The 19130-nt window shown below is 35.6% G+C and overlaps 1 protein-coding gene across 4 annotated transcripts in view; it reads right to left on the reverse strand.

Moving 5' to 3' along the window:
• LOC134224404 (uncharacterized) overlaps positions 1–19130 on the reverse strand; it is an 81136-nt gene that overhangs the window by 3896 nt on the left and 58110 nt on the right. For 2 of the 4 annotated variants that reach the window (XM_062703734.1, XM_062703732.1), the window contains exons 2-3: positions 390–1299; positions 46–127 (exon numbers count right to left, since the gene is read on the reverse strand). In XM_062703734.1, the coding sequence (XP_062559718.1) occupies positions 46–127; positions 390–1084 (777 nt within the window). In that variant the 5' untranslated portion in view covers positions 1085–1299. Of the gene's footprint in view, positions 1–45; positions 128–389; positions 1300–9002; positions 9027–13600; positions 13924–19130 lie in introns of those variants that run through there. The other 2 variants (XM_062703731.1, XM_062703733.1) reach the window with 2 other exon arrangements.

Below are 19130 nucleotides of genomic sequence, written 5' to 3' on the forward strand. Positions count from 1 at the left end.
TAAAGCTGTTGAATTCTATATTTCGAATGTCATCGATGACTATACCTGCTTTGCGAGATTCGTGTAGCTGGCTTTCTGATCTTTGTCCAAATTTGCCCACCAATCGCCAAGAATTTTGGTTATTGATCTGTACAGAAATATTGAAGGATAAAGTAATAATAGAATAATCGGGCAGCAAACACCGATAAAAGATACTCTATAAAATGATAATCGTAAACTTCGCGTGTAGTTATGTATGTATGTAGTGATACATACTCAAAATCACTGGATCTGGTATAGATATCGAAATTAGTATCGTTTGATCTTGTTCATAGCCAATCGAATGTTAATATGTAGTCCAATATTTTTTCGTAATGAATATGCACGTTTTAAAAAATTACAATACTTGCCTATTCTCCAAATTTGGATGCCGATCTCTCACTATGGTTCTATGACGCTTACAAAATATCAGAAAAGCATTCATAGGTCTTCGGGCGTGATGATCAGGTGTCAAGAGGGCAGCGTTTTGCTGACTGATGGCCATGTGATCTGCCAATGGTGGTTTAATCGGAGACATACAATTATTTGTGGAATCGGTAGTGCTAGGGTCGTCACTGTCGGCAGGATCATCGAATGCATTTTCTAGCTTTGAATCCGGTTGACTATCGTAGGATTTGGAATAGTTGTGGTGTTGGTTTTGAAGGTCATTCGTATTATTGTAATTGTTTGTACTAGGTGTAGTTGCAATTGTGGTAGACTTAAATTCTGCTCCATCTATTATGTCTTTTTGGTCGACCCGGTTGCCCGTGGTAGTACTGCATGATGCATTTTCTTCTTTGGTTGCGTCACGTTTATCATTGTTTGCATACAAGTTGTACAGGCTTATGCTGTTCTGCAATGTCAAACAATACGATGCGGCATTTTTGGTTTGATGACTATTCACATTGTAATTCCTATTGTCAGATGTAGCTATGTTATTGTTAACAAAGCTCTTAAGATTATTATTGCCATTGACTCCATTGTCCGACGACGATTGTTGCTGCTCCGATGATCCCATCATGTTTCTGATCACATCACCGAAGTGACTACTAACACTGTTGGTCATGCTGTCTGATCTATCACCGAATAAATATTCACAAAAAAAAAATGAAAACTGAAACCGAAGACACGCAGAATAGTCGAAGAATAACCAATGTATTATTTCAATGGTTCTGTGTATCCGAGCGAGTATGGAGGCATCATTGTTTGCACTTTATGTTGATTTGATTAGTTCTTCACGCATGCACCAGACATCGAACAGAAGAGAAACTGTTTAGGTAGCTGAAATAAGAGTAGAAGTAGGGGATGCATTACTGACTGAGAGGCAAAAAGAGCCGTCGATTCTTATCTTGCGATTTTTATGCTGGCTAAACGTAATTCTTAGCACAGTGTTTATCAAAGAAGCGTTGTGGATGTGAGCCTGTTTATTTTATTTGAATAGGGGAAAGTGGGGCAAGACCGCCACTCTAAGCTCTGGCTCTTATGGAACACTAAAAATCCTCCGCATACTGCAGATTTGTTTTATGGCCATCTATTATGGGTCTTTCCTTTAGTATTAGCATGGAAAAAAAATGCATTATTAAAGTCTAAACATCTTAATTTGCTGCCCCTCGGGGCAACACGAGAAAGGTCCAAACAATATTTGAAAAAATGTTTTGAACTTATTAAAACATTAGGTATCATTTAGCACTTCAAGAGATTTTGCACGAATGATCTTACTGGCAAATTTGTCCTTTTTAATGTTGATTTTGCGGTTATTGGTCATAATTTTAACTGAAACTAATTTTTATAGGCAAACTTATATTCGTTGTTTTAAATCAACTATTTAAACTCAAATTATTCTGGTTCTTTTGTTAGCACTTGGGATGCATTTAAGATTTTGTTTTTACTCATTGCCTTTAAAATCTTGTCTCTACCACAGTTGGCAGTTTTCTTCTATCGATTATATTTTCTTCAAACCACATCCAATTATTAGTGTGGGTAAACTATTAGACACATATAAGCATTGGATGATATCAAATTTTTCAATAATACGAATAATTTTAGATATAAAACCTTAAATTAAGTGATTATGAAATAATATGAAAAAATGAATTTCCACTTAACCACTTGTCATAAGACGAGTTTGTACAATCTCATTTAATTCCACCACTTGATTGTTCCTTGACAGATACGTATTTCGACCTCAACATTAAGATCGTTTTCAGTGTCTCGTACTTGACTCGACGACACTGAAGACGTCCTTACTGTTGAGGTCGAAATACGCATCTGTCAAGGTACAATCAAGTGATGGAATTAAATGAGATTGTACAAACTCGTCTTTTGACAGGTGAAGACATTCCACTAAAAAGCTCAAAATAATTTTCTTAATTACTTCTAACGAATATTTCAAGAATAATTTAGGTTGAAAATATGTGATTACCAGTTTTATTACTTTTTGCCTTTCTCGTACAACAAACTTTTACCGAATGGCTATCATTTTCACTCCAAAATCGAGCTGAACAAATGTCCTTCGGTCCATGTGTGTGTGCACACGAAAATCGAAAAACATTAGTCACTTTTTTCATATAGTAATTCTTAACAGATTTAATACGCTAACAGAAGAATGAATTCTATCATCAAAAGAAAAAGTAGAATCATGAAAAAAAAATCACAGCGAGGTATGGGATGCAGCTCTCAAAATAAATTTCAAAATTTCAAAATGATATTTATTTATAAATAATTTATAGCATGAGGTTAGAAATTTGATTATCTACATTATACATATATTAATTTGATTGTTAATAACAATGAAGTTTTTTCTTGAAATGATTCCGGAGATGGTAGTACTTTTAATGTTTATTGAATTTCTAATCCCGCCTAATAAATCATTTTCAAAAAAATCTCTGTTTGTAATTTTTAAAATTATTTTCAATTCCATTGGCTATACCTTGCCGTGTTAAATTTCAGTGATTCTACTTTTCCTCTGATGACAGCGTTCATCCACTTCTCCTCGCGTATGACGGGCTTGGTAGTCATGTGACTAATGCTTCTGCCTCATACGCAGGGGTCGTGGGTTCAATGCCAGATCCGTCCCATTATCATCCTACTTTTTGTATCTTTATTCATATTTCTCATGTTCTAGCAATCTACCGTTTCCATTACTATCCTATACCTTTAACTTGACTGTTCTAGCAGTAGCTGCTGGAATTGAAAATGAACTAAGAAGCTCGTTTCCTACATCCAATTAGAAATCCAATTAGTTGCTTTCTCCTATCCTATCATATTGGTAGCTCGTTAACAGAGACGGACCTATGCCTCTCGAACCTGACCCAAAACTTCCAATAAATTTCGTATGAACTCACCAGTACTTGTACATTGAAGATGTGTGCTAGTCCCAAGCAAACATCTGTTGGTTCTCTGTGCAAAATCAGCTGATCTGGTCATAATGGAGTAGCGACTAGGGCAGTCAATCTAGCTCAAGCTCAAGCTAGTAATTCTCAACAGATTTTCTCGCAACGAGTTGCATTCGACGGTCCTAGTTTATCACTTTCGCATATAATCACGATCGGTATTTTTTTGGCTTGAATTTTCCAGCTTGAGCTACATGGTAGCTTAAATTGTCAAGACTGGACCCGAACAGAATTTTTTCTACTGTGACGACCAATACTTAGAAGAGCTAGGGTAACCGTACCCTTAGTGGAGGTAGCACCAATAGTTGAGGTAGTGGGGTTTTAATGAGATTTATCATATTTATAGACTCTACGATGGTTTCAGTTGATGCGTCGTGCTTTTAATATTCTTTCAAATGCAATTTACCTTAAGATTTCGCTTGAAAAACTATTGAAAACAACGATTTTCATTAACAAAATTGACTCCCTTGCACCTATAGTGGTGCAACTGTACCAATAGTGGCGAGTCTCATAAGAAACCAATGGATAGCACCACTATAGTAACCAAAATTATTGTTTACCATCACTAAAGGAACAGTATACCCATAGTGGTGCAAGCAATTTTTGGCAATTGTTGATGTTAAATAACATCTATCTCATTTTTGTTAGCAAATTTATTAGTTTATCTATTTACTAAGATAATAAAGCAGTAAATTTCCCATGATTATCAATTTAAAAAAAAAAAATTCCTTTGGGGATCTACTAATATCTCCACTATTGGTACCGTTACCCTAGTCTATGTTGACCGCTTGAACACTATTTGTTTGAGTATTGTAGAAGCTAGTACAATCTCAAATTTCTGTTTTTCTGTAGATTTCCCTTTTACCTTCAGTCAATAATTAACCAAACAAATCAAGCTCTATCTGGTAAAAGGGCGAATGTCGCAAGAGAGAATTCTCTTCGTCGACTTCCCCTCTTTTAAATAAAAGTGACAAGCACAGAATTTCTTTGCAGTTTATCACCTCAGAATGCAAGCTCGCATTGTTTTCTATCGTGCTGAGGTGATAAACCGCAAAGAAATCCACTGCTTGTCACATTTATTCAAAAGAGGGGAAGTCGGCGAATAGAATCCTCTCTTGCGACATTCGCCCTTATTCCAGATAGAGCTTGAAATAATGCAAGCTCTAAAGATATAAGAAATGTTTTCCGAGGTATAAAATGTTATATTTGTAGAGAATTTAAATATAAAATTGTGTTTAGCGTTTCTTGGAGCCGACATTCAATATCTAATAGCAGTATATGTTGACAACGGGTGATACTATTGCCACCTCCAAGTAACACTTAAATTGGGGATATTATTCTGATAGTGTTTAGTTATGTTATAATGAATTGAAATATTAATCTATGAGCTTCCCTTATTTTGATGAGGTTAAAGATACTGATACTCATTGTAGATTATGTTGCGTTGTTCCTTCAATTTATTTGTCTAATGCTAATCTCCCAGGGTCGTTTCCGCATAGATGAAAAACCTAGTTTAAAAGTTTAATCGCTGGAAAACCCTAGTTTTAAAGCATCGCTTAAAAGTTGAGCCCTACCTGCCCTGAAATTTGCCCTACCGTTTCTAATCGTTTTAAATCCTTACAAGTAAGTGTAAAATAACTATCATTATATAAGTCGTAGTCAGCTATAGAATTCACTTTTAGGTGGCAAAATTAAGCTTCATCACGCCTATTCCCTACCTATTAATAAAATTTATCGAGAATGAAGCCATTATTAGATTGTTTGTATACCATAGTTGTCATGTGTGGTATTTTATATTATGGCTCTTTAATTTGAGACATAACAAAATAAGAGAGGCGCCACGCTCCTAGTTTTGAAAAAACTTCTACTCAGTGAATCCTATTTATGTCAATATGTGATACCACCAAAAATAGTCAACATGTGATACCACCACGACAGGATATGTCTTTGGTTGGCATATCAGTGCTAATGGCGTAAGCCCACCCATCGCGGCAAGATCACATATCCGACGGGAGGGTATATAATCACGATCAGTAATTGCGTTCAAAAGTTGTGGAGAAAATGGTGTGTTGAACCATATACGGTTGGATGATTCGCCTTACAGCATTTCCAAGAGCCTAATGTAGACAATTATTTATTATGTATATCACATTAAAGCGAAACCAAACGATTGAATAGATAAAGGCATCGTCACTGCTAGGTGGAATAATCTGGGTTTTATACATTATAAAGCATCTTCCCTGGCATTTTAATAATGTAAAAATAATGCTTACTGATGCTAAAATCATTGTTGGCGATCTTTCCCTACTTTCCCCTACTTTCACTGTCGGAAAGGAAAAGGATGGTGATTTTTATTGACATTAATCAATATTTCTCAAGCAATGTTTATTTCCTTCGACATTGTGCGATTTTTCAGTATAAGCGCACCATGATTCGATTTCTTGGAAATTTGACTTCTTAAATTGCATAGACGATTTCTTATTAAATTTAAATGGCATTATGTCATACTTGCTGGATTTTTTTTAAGCATCATTGAGATTATTGTTTAATTCGTTTTAGAGATGTCTTCGCTTCTTTACAGTCGGTATTCAGATTAGGGGAACAGACGGCTTTGGCAGGTTTTGTTCTATTATTGGCAGGGGGGTTTTTGTCGACCGAATTTTATGAAATTTGGCCACAATATTCTTTGATATGCAAAGCATGTTTGGGCCAAATTTGAGCATAATCAGTCATAAAAAAACCCCCTGCCAATAATAGAACAAAACCTGCCAAAGCCGTCATTATCCCTACTTGATTATGTATTTCGTAATCTGTTCTAAAAATCCTACTGTTCTTGATACATTTGTCGGGTCTCAGCAATATAAAAATCAAGTTTTTTAGACACTTTTGATGGTATTTTTATTCATGACAGGAGGAAATTCCAAGCAGCAAGATTCTAGAAAAAAACAGAACAGAACTTCTGAAATAAAACTATTTGTTAGAAGAAATCCTTTGGTTTTGTTTATGTCAAAAGCTGTTCTGCTGTTCTATGCATAATTCCCCTTTCATTTGATGAAAAATTCAAACACGAGTCGATTGTCCCACAGAAATAAATAAGTTGTTGTTTGATAACAATGGAGACTGAAAAGTAGTGATCCGTATTCTGGTAAAATGTTAGATGGACTTATTATATTACAGGTATTGCAATGTCATCCTAGAACAGGAAATTATCTTTGCTTGTGCAAAGATATTATCCTCAATCAAACAGAACTCTGGAAAGACATTATCAGAGTTTTCCAAAGATATTCCGAAGGACTTCCCGAGGATGTTTCAGATTCCAAAGAGTTTTTCGATGATTTGTCGGAAAAATTTCCCAAAGAAATTTCGAAGGGAATTCAAAACTTTGAAGTTTTCTAAGAAATTCCAAAGAATTTTTTGGGAGATCACGGTATAAATGCCGTTGTCCTTCTAAGAAATTCATAAAATTTTCTCCAAAAAGTAAAAAAAATAAAATATCATTTTTCTTTGGGAGTCAAATGCAAAGTATGTACATTTACTGAAAAACCACTTTTTAATAGGAAATAATTATACTGCCACTAACCGCAAGTCAGACTTATCTGGATATGGCGTCCATATACAGATAAGTCTGACTTGCGGTTAGCGGCAGTATAGCTCCATACAAGTGGAGTGGCTTTATAATTATTTCCAACTAAAACGTGTTTTTTCAGTAAACATGCATACACGCAGAGAAAATCTACCTTTTTGAAATAAAAAATAAAATTATTGAAATATTTTTTAAACCCAAATATTTTATTTTTAAAATCAAAACTGAAATATATTTAATTCAAAAATTTTCATTGTTGTTTCTACTGCAATCCAGTAATCATTAATACAGTATATTATAAACTAGTTTGTGGAGTAAATATTTGAAAAAATTACAAATATAATTATTGTGGTTTTATTTTCCACACGAAGCCTACCCAAAAATAAAATAATTGATAATCACAAGACATTTTATATAACATTCAAAATAAATATTTGATTTCAATATTTATTTTTGTTGAATTTAAGAAAAATATTGTTGAAAGCAAAAATTTTTCTTTTTGGATTAAAAATATTTTTTGTACAAACAAAAAAATATATTGTAAATTCAACAATTTTTATTTTGAGTGCTGTTTTGGAACATTGTAGAAACAACAATATTTTTCGTCTAATCAAATCTTATTTTTTGTTGAATTCAACAAATAAAATTATTAGCCGGGGAACAATAATTATTTTTGTTGTTTTTATGCATAATATCATTGAGTTTAAAAAACATTTATCTGCGTGTACAAAACCCAGAATATTTTTTTGGTTTCGCCTTTCTCGATTCAATAGTTTGGTTTCGCCGTAGTGTGATACACATGATAAATAATTGCCTACATTACGCCTCTTGCAAACGCAGTACACAGGATTTTGTTTTTACACGATTTTTTTTTCGCTCGTATTTTTGATCGTGTGACTTCAATTTATCACCAAACTCTTCCCAACATGTTTAAAAAAATCCAGAATAAATCGAAGAAAAATCACATGATAATTAATATGCGTTAGACATTTAGGATGAGTGGAAAATTGAGAAAATGTAAATCGTGTAAAAACAAAATCCAGTGTATAGTGAATCAACCAACCAAGCTTATATGGTTCAACACACCATTTTCTCCGTAACTTTTGAACGCAATGACCGATCGTTATATTCAATAGTGATCAACTAGTTTATCCCCCGTCGAATGCAATTTGTTGCGAGAAAATCGGTTAAAAATTACTGTATGAAGAAGTGGCTAATGTTTTTCAGTTTTCGTGTGCACACACACGGACTGACAGACATTTGTTCAGTTCGATGAGCTGAGTCGATTGGTATATAACATCATAGATCCCAGAGACTTTTATAAAAAGTTAGATTTTAGATTTTGGAGTGAAATTATTGCCTTTCGGTACAACTTTGTTGTACGAGAAAGGCAAAAACCATCATTAATTGAAAATTTAAGTAATTTTAGGCTGAGATGCCAAATATGTCCTAAATACAATCGCTAGAAATTATGATTTTCGTCCTAGCGAATGCATAACACCCAGTGGACAAGTAGAGAACTTTTCGCTTTATGAACAGTTTTCTCTTTACCAGGGCGGGGATCGAACCCACACTCTACAGCACATGCGTTTAAACGATTTACGTCGCTAGCCGCACGAAGCCCACAAAACCTATATGGAAATTTACAGGGTGATGAACTATGATCCAAAATGACCTTGTATAAAATTCTGAATAAACGGTACCCTAATGTTTAGAATATCAAATATTCCGTGTGTATCACAAGTTTACACGTGTTCATATTTTTGGTAAAGTTCGTCCCGACTAAGCCAATCACTTTCACTTTTGTTTCGTTCCTATAGGCATTCACCTTGACTCAAGGTATTGGCTCTTGCATTGACACACTTGACAGCCAGAGTGGCCGTCATGTTCAAAAAGCGATCAAAGGCTGCACAGTTCCTGCATTCGATGGCAGGTAGCATAGCAACTATAACTTTTTTCGGATATGCCTGAACATCTACCTCATTAGAGAGTACCTCCGTTACACTTACTGTCGGCAAAACACGTAACATTGGCCAATTCCACACACAACACTATGCACTTAAGCCGAAACATCAGTATGTTATGATCACACTATTACAGCTGTCAAGTTCCTTATGCATTTTTCTTTCAATTGCGACTCTTGTCGATCAAATTTTATAACAGGATCTCAACAAAAATAAGCTCACTTGTTGTAAAAAATCACAAATATAAAACAAATTCACACAAAAACGAAAAGGTTTTGCTTCATTTATCTGCGCATTCTATCAATGATCGACTCTCAATGAATGTTCAATCAAAATAGTACCATCGGATATTATTACTGCAAACACACACACATTTTTGGCGAATCACCGAAGCAGTCCCACTATATATGATCACTTCCAGACAGACTCACGATTATCGTAGACAAACTGAATGGATGGTATTATGAGCAAAATCGAGATCAGGGCTGGTGGCGGACTACTTTTTGTAGCTCGCTGTTTGAATAACTGTCAAAAAGTATCGATCTTGTTACCTCTATTGCAATCTTACGCCTTCGATCCCAAGGTTGGATTGGATTGATATTGATATTTTCTTGACACCATTTCCACTAAGTCTCTTGTTTGGCGCCTGTGCGGAGTTTTTTGTTTTGGTTTTTACGCCGTTCACTTAATATTGTTTAAGTAGAAAATCTGGCTTCGAGTTTTTGCCTTTAGCGTATACTAAGCATACGTAAAGGCTATAGGATCACTTCAAAACCGAACTTTTGATAGAAGGCTCGGAGACCCATAGTGTTATATACCAATCGACTTAACTCGACGAATTGAGGTGATGTCTGTATCTGTGTGTGTACAAAAATGGAGACACACTTTTTGGTAATTCTTCTTCTTCTTCTTATTGGGATTACATCCCCACACTGGGACAGAGCCTCCTCGCAGCTTAGTGTTCATTAAGCACTTCCACAGTTATTAACTGCAAGGTTTCTAAGCCAGGTTACCATTTTTGCATTCGTATATCATGAGACAAGCACGATGATACTTTTATGCCCAGGGAAGTCGAGACAATTTCCAATCCGAAAATTGCCTAGACCGGCATCGGGAATCGAACCCAGCCACCCTCAGCATGATCTTGCTTCATAGCCGCACGTCTTACCGCACGGTTAAAGAGGGCCCCTAAGAAGGGTACTTAACATTATCCAATTTGCAACAAGTTGCAATCGACGGGTTGATTGCGGGTTAATTGTTTCCTATTGAAAATTGATCCGATCGGCCATTGCGTTCCAGAGTTATTCAAAAAACATTGTTTTTTTTTTCAAGGGTGCCCCCTTGGAAAAAAAACAAAATCGAAACATTTTTTTTTTTCACAGAAACCGATGCAATGCACTCAAATGACCGCAAATAGACATAAATTGAAGAAAAAAGTAAAATCTATCCCCCCTAAAGTATAAATTCGATCTCTCTTATATGTTTTTCTCATTTTCGTAATGCGCGAGAAAGGCACCACCAACGCTAGGTGGATTAATTTGGGTTTTATGTGTTTCACGAGAAACCAACATGGCTAGGTGGATTATTCTGGGTTTTTTATAATGTTTATTCTTAATAGGTTTTCAATATACTCCATAGCATAGCAGAACTTCTCTATTATTAGCTGATACTTTGTTCGCACTAGGGCCTTGTAACATGCCGTCTATCCTGATGAGCTTTCGTTTGTCGATTATTTGAATAACATGTTATGCGAACATAGTATAAACAAATCCGATGATTTTACTAGCGTTGAGCGAACGGATCAAAAGCCAGACGTGTTTTTTGTAATACGAGCAAAGGGCGTGATTTTTATTTTTGTTAAAATCTACAGATTACAAATGGTTTTTAAAATTAATCTAAATTTGCTTTTATTATAGAAAAATTTACGTATAGCATTGACATGGGGGCCCTCCTTAGCCGTGCGGTAAGATGCGCGGCTACAAAGCAAGACTATGCTGAAGGTGTTTGGGTTCGATTCCCGGTGCCGGTCTAGGCAATTTTCGGTTTGGAAATTGCCTCGACTTCCCTGGGCATGAAGGTATCATCGTGTTAGCCTCATGATATACGAATGCAGAAATGGTAACTTGGCTTAGGAACCTCGCAGTTAATAACTGTGGAAGTGCTTAATAAACACTAAGCTGCGAGGCGGCAATATCCCAATGGGGGATGTAATGCCAATGAAGAAGAAGATTGACATGTTTTTAGAAATAGAATGAGATTCTATTTCAATCAACGAATTAAACTAGACAAAGAAAACTTGAGCCCCATTTTACTCGGTTTAGCACTGTTTGCTTTTCGGCCCTAATCATATGTTGCTCGAGAGTCCATCGCATACTACGCATAATTGTCCCTTGTTATCTTTGAGGAAAAATCTGGAGCACGGGTCAATTTGTCCATGTGGATATATTTCCTTCCAGGTTGTAGAGGCTCATGTATATAGTCTTAACTCTTAGCCTCGTTATTTTGACGACTGAGTCATTAACAGCCCTGCAGAAATGAACGGAAGCATAAAACAACGATTCATTATCAAGTGCCTTAGGTCGTAGTTCGACGACGGCGACGTCGACGGTATCTAGATGTTCATTGCATGATGCGTGTATGGCGTGAACAAGCAAGCTATTCTATACGGTAAACGTTCAATACTTGAACAGCTTTTACCGTGATTCGATGTAAATTATAGATATTATAGATTGACTGCGGAGACTTTGGATTTTTGATTTTCAAAAAATATACCAAATTTGAAGCAGAAATTTGTCATCCAAATATCATAAGACAAGCTAACGGTGATAATGGCAATTCAATAGTAATTTACGTTCTAATTCTTGTTTCAAAATGTCCAAAGTTACCCTTTGATTTGTCAAAGGATGCCCGCAAGGCGGCATCGAATTAATAGTACATACAACAAGTTTCTATATTAGAAATTTAATCAATAAGCTTATGTCGATGGATTTTTGATTGTTGCATAAAAAACAACAGCACACGCGCTCGACTGTTTGCAGGTAAATTTTTCACGTATAAACAAACCCTGGTTTGACTTAAGAATGTTTTATGAGAGAGACGTATGTAGTAAACTTACGCTAGTAGAGAGACGCAAATAATCGGACCCAGCTTTGCTAAAATATGGGACCCCAAAAGGCTTTAAAAATATTCATATAAAACGATCCACTCCAAGATTTTTATACATACAGGTTAAGCCACTTCGTTAGTAGAAAAGAAAAGCCATTTTTAGTAGAAAACGTAAACAAATTCGGTGTTTGTTCCATTAAAAAATCTAAGATTACTGAATTGGCAAAATTGACAGATTGGATCACCTAATCTATAATATATGTATTCATATTCAGCAATACAAAACGACTGCAGTTAACAGTTTATTATCACATAAATTGGCAGAGTAACCCCAAAATGAATACAATAATACAAATACTACTACTACTAACATTCGTCTGAGTTTGCTTTGACATACAGCAGTTCATTTACACCAATATCAATATAGTTTTGGGTAATTGAGTTTTGTTGGAGAAGTTTTCATAAAACATAAAATTATCAATTGAAATAAAATTATATCATTTATGTTTGCTTCAAATTGGACGAAAAATATACATAATACTATTAAGGTCGTAAAATTGTATACCTAGTTTTAGCCGTGCTTAACATGTGTATTGTGTTAGTTGACGAAAGACATAAGCATGAACCGGTTGTCTGAGAAATACTGATGCGTGCTATTACTCACATTATTCCAATGCAATGTGCCTTAATTTCTCGATACATTGTAAAGAAATTTTTTGAATGTCTCGAAACACGGTAATGCGTGAAATGAATTTCTTACTTTGAATCGTTTGATAATTTTAAAAGGTTTGTTGATAATTACAATATAGACACCTTTTTCAGAATTGTAATAGTGCGTATTGTTATCGTAGCGTTTGACGTATTTGACATTTATTCACTCCATTTTGTACTATGACACATATCTGCAATAGCAGAAGAACATTTAAAGCTAAGAGTTTCTATGTGTTATCGAACAACAAAAATAAATATGACAGTTTATTATTGATTGTTGCCATAATCTGTATTCGTGTTTAGCTACATAAATTAGATGAAATTTATTTGCTCAATATTTTTTTTTAGAATCTTGGCTTAGAAAAGCTACAAAGACATAACTATAATAATACATATGTATTGATATTATCTTTTGATTACAAATAATAAGTTTATAGTTTATTTTGAAATATTGATACATATAAAAATCGAACATTGATTTGATTAATTTTACAATGATTTGATTAATTGCATATTGTAACATACACATTCATATATTTCCACATATTTCTTCATCAGGACATTCTTCAATGACTATCATATTCGCTGCACATACACACATGATAAGGTAAAGCGTGTATGGTTTTATATTCATCGCAGTGACCATTATAGGTACTATGTGTGAGTAAAAGAAGAAAAAAAAAGAACACTGAAGTCGAATTAAAGTTACGTTCGATCCTGGCGAATCAGCTGTTACTGTTGTGTGTCATACATAATAACATACAAAAGATAACATAAAAGGGATATACTTCAACAAACAATAAATCATTCACAAAGTATCAACTTACATATTGTACACCCGAAAATTCCTTTGATAAGCGTAAAATAACTTTCAAGGTCGTTTGAAAACAAAGATGGCTTCAATGGCGCAGACGATAATCGACATTTCTAGGGGCACTTTTGATGAATTTTCACGGCAACTATGACGTTAACTGAAACCATATTTTTTATTACTTTGCACTGAACAACAAATACCCGAAGTATGTAATTTGATTCACCGCAAACTAAATGAAACAACAAAACTCGTGAAAAAAGGGTGCTTGGTCCTGTGATGCAGTCCCGTCTGTGCTGAATATTGGAACGATTTTCTTTTCGGATGCTAGAGTAATATTGTTTTGGCCGATGTTTACTAAACTTGAATCGCTCTGGGCGCGTTGGTATGTGTCGCCATATACATTGCAATGCGAAGCCAGACTCGATTGAAATGAACACGCGTCATTTTACTCATCGTACGTGGAGGATACGAAAATATCGATGCATGTGTGGCTCTTTCAGACTAACCACAATCAAGCGATGCACTCTTCGTGATACAAACCGTGCCGTGACATTATTTATTTGGGGAAACCATGATATTGGAGTAGAGTAGTTGTTGTTTCAGTAGTTGACAAAATATATCCTGTGACTTCTGATTCAGCATGTTTCGAAGGTTGACATCTTTAGGTCCGATTTAAAAGATTGTCGTTTTATGCTTATAAGAACGTCTACAAACAAGTTTTCGACTGTATTTAAATTAAATGGATCTACATTTGATCGGAGATACATGATTTATGAATGTAGTCAATTCTAATTGGATATTATAGCAGATTTTCCTTTCGTATTTTTCTGAATCGTTTCGGGACCTCAATCAACAATCAACTAAGCAGGTTCGAGGTGGTTGCGTCTCCGCTCCCGCGTTTCTTTTAAAGTTTGTATGAAGATTGGGAAAACATCCATTTTTGCACGTGGAGATTTCAATTTATCGAAAAGACCGTGATTCAATACGTTAGATGTTCAAAACTAAGGGTTTTACCAAAAATACCCATTATGGTAAAATTGCAATACGGAATGAATATGGCCGAAACTATGCAATTCAAGACATATCTGAACTCTGATCTAATTTTTATCAAAACTGAGCTACGAGCATCTAAAGTGGGTCATTTTGTATGAAAATTACAGCAGTATTGTTGCGCTATCGATATCGAAGTACAACCTTGACTTGAGTTGATGTGGCAAATATTACAGTAAATACAGAGTGTAAAATAATCGATTTTTTTTTGTGAAGTCCACTTTTCTACACTTGTCAGCCAATGGCCATTTCGTTACCTGTAAAAATGATAGGGTTACAGTTTCTGCATTTCATCTCATAGCTCCTATGTTCTTGCCATAAAAAACAATACAATTAAAAGGAACTTGATTTTTTTTTTATAATTGATAGAAAAATGCAGGAAAACAATCCGTTTTCTACGTTCTATCTCTGGAACATGGTGGGATGCTTACACGGAAGACCTCATCGAATCTTATAGAATGACTATTCTCTCTGGTTCTTTCTGCTTCCTCTCAGCAGCTGATTGACATCTTATAAAATTGGAACGAATTCAATATCGTTTATCGATTAATTTTGAATCGATTACTATCCAATGATTAATGGATTCAATAATCGACAAGAATCGAGAGTAATCGATTTGTTACTAATCGTTTATCCGGGATTTTGCGACTCCTCTATGTATGCATTCCACGCATAAGATGAGCCTGGAGCTGCTTACTGGAGTCACCCCTTGAAAGCACCGTTACTGGGAGCTCTCACTTGGAATACTAATCAAATGTGGAACAAGTAATACTCTAATAGTCCTGGAAAACTTGGATAATATGCTTGAACTGATTCGTCGGTCAACATTCTCAACTACATATTGTCAGATATTTGTCTTCTAAGTTATAATCCACATCGAGTTCACCTCATACCTCATCAACGACAGGTCCTTCATGATCCGATCTCTCCATGAAAAATGTCCAAGAATACCAGATCAAATTCGAAAAATAGCTATTCCCTCAATTTTTTATTAAATATGAATAATTACAACATGTAAATATAAAAATTACAATATGTCTATTACAAAAACAGATATTCCACTCATGCTTCTCGCATTAACGGATCCACTGGCTTCTATATTTTCAATGTATATTCATCCACCTTCCGAAAACTTCAGGAACCGCCAAAACAGCACCATTTTTTTCGAACTTCGCTTTGGGGAGAACTTCAGACCATAATTTCATCTACTCGGATAGTCTTGTTTGATGAGCCACTCCGGTTGATGAAACCAGTTAAGCACACATTTTTCTTTCTAACAAACATAAGAGAGCAAGTGCGTGTTTTGGTAAAAAGATCATTCAAGATTTCCTTTGTTTTGGGCCCCATCCTACTGCTCAATCTACGGCAATAAGAAGGCGAACTTGCTAGCAAAAAGGGTTTTTCCTATAAGTTCGTCATAGTACTCTTGAAAGTTGGCAAAGGAATTTGGACCGTGGCTATTCTCCATAGTTCCAAAAGTTTCTACGTGAGCGGCGAGCGTGGTTCAGAGATGAAGATATAAGTCGAAGCTTCATATGGGTGATGTCTAAGCTCATTTCCAATCACTATTCACTAAACGCACATTTCTACAGAATAAACCACTTCGATTTTTGTGTTTTTTTGCCTATACATATATGAACTATGCAGGCTTTTTATATTTTTCTTTGCTCTTCTGATATCAAAGCCAAATATATTTTTTTTCTCTTTTCAAAGCTTTCTGTAGAGTTCCGTAGCTCTAATAATCCGGAAGATGCTCCCAGTCGAACCATACCTCGAGCACGACGTCACGCGACACCGCATACTCACTTATCTTTTAGGCGCTTGTCTTGGTCCGATTTGTTTGCAACAAGTTGCATTCGACGGATATCCCTGTCCCATTGTGTCCTATTAAAATCAGCCAGAACGGTCTATGGAATCAAACAGCGCTAGGTGGATTAATAAAGGTTTTTAAGATAATATGAATTATGACTGAGATTTGCTTGAAGAGGTGAATGGCTCTACGGTCCAACTAAAACTTGGCCTGCTTTTCACCCGCCAAAGCATGAGTATGTATCTTGTGTGGCAAGTACAAGGACTATGCCCAGGCAGCCCAGGGAATCAAGACACAAGCAACCAAAAGTCCGAACTAGTTGGTTCACTTTTGGTTCATATTGAATTCCAAGCACCTTAACGGAACTTCAAAGTTAGCTTTTGCGCTCCCATCATACAAAAAATTACTTAAAATGCGAGCTGATTAAGCCAAAAAATCCCCTCTTATCCGAACTTTTGATTGCTTGGGGAATGTTTTTCACCCGAAATTAGGGTGGATATACTCCATGATACCTTTTTTTCAACTCCAATTGTGAGGACACCATCTCAAATGTCTCAAAACATTTTTTTATGTTGTAGATGTAGGGTACTATCCATCCATTATTAATAACATGCTCCTATATCAATAACATTTGCAAAACAGGCTATTTAGACTCAATTTCTGTCGTGTTTTGTTGTTATTCAGCGTGCTCACTGATGAAAAAATCACAAAAATGAGAAATAAAACAATTTGCACACCAAGCAGTTCACCCCATTTTTTTTTCGGGATGAACCACTGCGTCCATTTCATTGAACTTTTGTAGTATACCCGTGTCATTTGTTTAGTGCATGTCTTTCTGCTCCATTTCTATTGAGAAGAAATGAAGTAGTCGTTTTTTATTCATATATTTCTCAAGCTTAATGTCAGGCCTCTTAGATTAAGGTACCGCTATTTATACCCTTCGAGAAAGGGCTTATACCAACTCTCAAAGGCGCGCCCCTCAATCAGTTTCGGCTCAACAATAAGTGGGATAATACTGATTTTAGCCATGCATCGGTACTGAAGTTCAAACATATTTTTGCTTCTTCTTATGAGACTCGAATTCGTTTTTGTACAGAGATCTGATTTCATTGCGTTTGAGCATTTCTGAATCTCACCTTTACACAGAGCTCTAATCAGTCAGAGGGTTCAGCAGATCCACCAAATTCGTATCCGCTTCTTTCCTAATTAATCAGCGCTCTGGAGCTTGAAGATTCATGTCATCGGCTTCGAAACCAGCCTAAGATTGAGTTACGTTTTTTTTATAATTTACTGCGGATAGAGACGTGCTGCGTGCTGCGGATAGAGACGCTTTTTTGATCTCAAGCGAGTAAAGGGATATTTTGAAATCAATCTAATAAGCAAAATTATTTTGCAGTTGCTTGGCTGTCAAAATTTTCCCGCTCTTCGAATTTCTCTTTCTGCATGAGGGCGCACAAATGCGCGAGACTCTACATGACTTTACGATGGTTTATATACTTTCCTGCTCCAATCAGCTGTTGTATCTCGTGAAATTTCGTAACGAGTGCTTTTTAATTGCATTCCTACTAATTTTCCACTCGAAATATAAAGTGAAAATATTTGTTGCAAAGAATACAAAACTCTATCTAAGTTTATTATTATTTTTTTCCCAAATAATAACAATACTTCTCAATATAGGATCTAAAACGAACATATCAACAATCTTCAATGTTTGGCTCCGGCACAATAGAAAAGTTTGGCTTCAGATTGACAACCAAATCGATTCTATTCGCACCGCCCAGGTAAGAACTAGAGCACAGTGTGGTAAATCTTACTCCGAAATGCGCCACGAAAGTGTCTACCCAACATTACAGGCTCCGTTAACTGCCTGGCTAATTGTTTCACCCCCCAGGCCATTCATCCCCTCGGCACGGGTTGCCTGACACCTTGGGATTCGGGGTTAGGGACGTCATATTGTCAGCTTCAATGTTGTACCGAGCCTGGCGATATGACCGGATTTACACCGTTACGCACTACTTCAGAGTATCCATATCCCAGCGTAACGGGACAAGCAGTTCCCCTATTAGGTTGCGATTAGCTTGTTTTCATTCCTTGCTATGATTGAGGGAGGTTAATGTTTTTCAATTACTGTCGTTATTTACAATTGAGAGCGAATTTTAGATTTTTTGTCAGAGCATTGAGCTAAATAGAATAAAGAAAGCCCTCATATAAAAAATAGAACATCTAGTTTGAGCGATTTTAATCATAATACTTTGAAATTCATGCAATATTTTATTCTGTAGTATTGAGAGTTAAGAAACCACATATTCTATAAAAGTAGCTTTAGAAAAAACATATTCTCAAGTTCAGATATGTTAGTTTTCTTGAAAATCCAATTAGTATCTGCTTACAACAATACAATAATAAAATTATCTAGTAGAAAAGCTCATTTACGATTTTAATGGTCCACAGATATTATTGACTTTCTCGTACAACGAAGACCCACAGTGTTAATCGACTCAGCTCGACGAACTGAGGTGATGTCTGTGTGTATGTGTAAAAATTTTGTAGACACACTTTTTGGAACTTAGCATTGTCCGAAATATTCAACAGGTTCGACGGGGAATCCTGTCCCATTGAAAGTTGGCCAGTTCGAAATATGAGATCAGAAGTTATGACCAAAATACTATTTTTTTTCCCGAAA

This window comes from Armigeres subalbatus, chromosome 3 (genome assembly GCF_024139115.2).
Source record: "Armigeres subalbatus isolate Guangzhou_Male chromosome 3, GZ_Asu_2, whole genome shotgun sequence".
In the NCBI taxonomy this organism is placed as follows: domain Eukaryota; kingdom Metazoa; phylum Arthropoda; class Insecta; order Diptera; family Culicidae; genus Armigeres; species Armigeres subalbatus.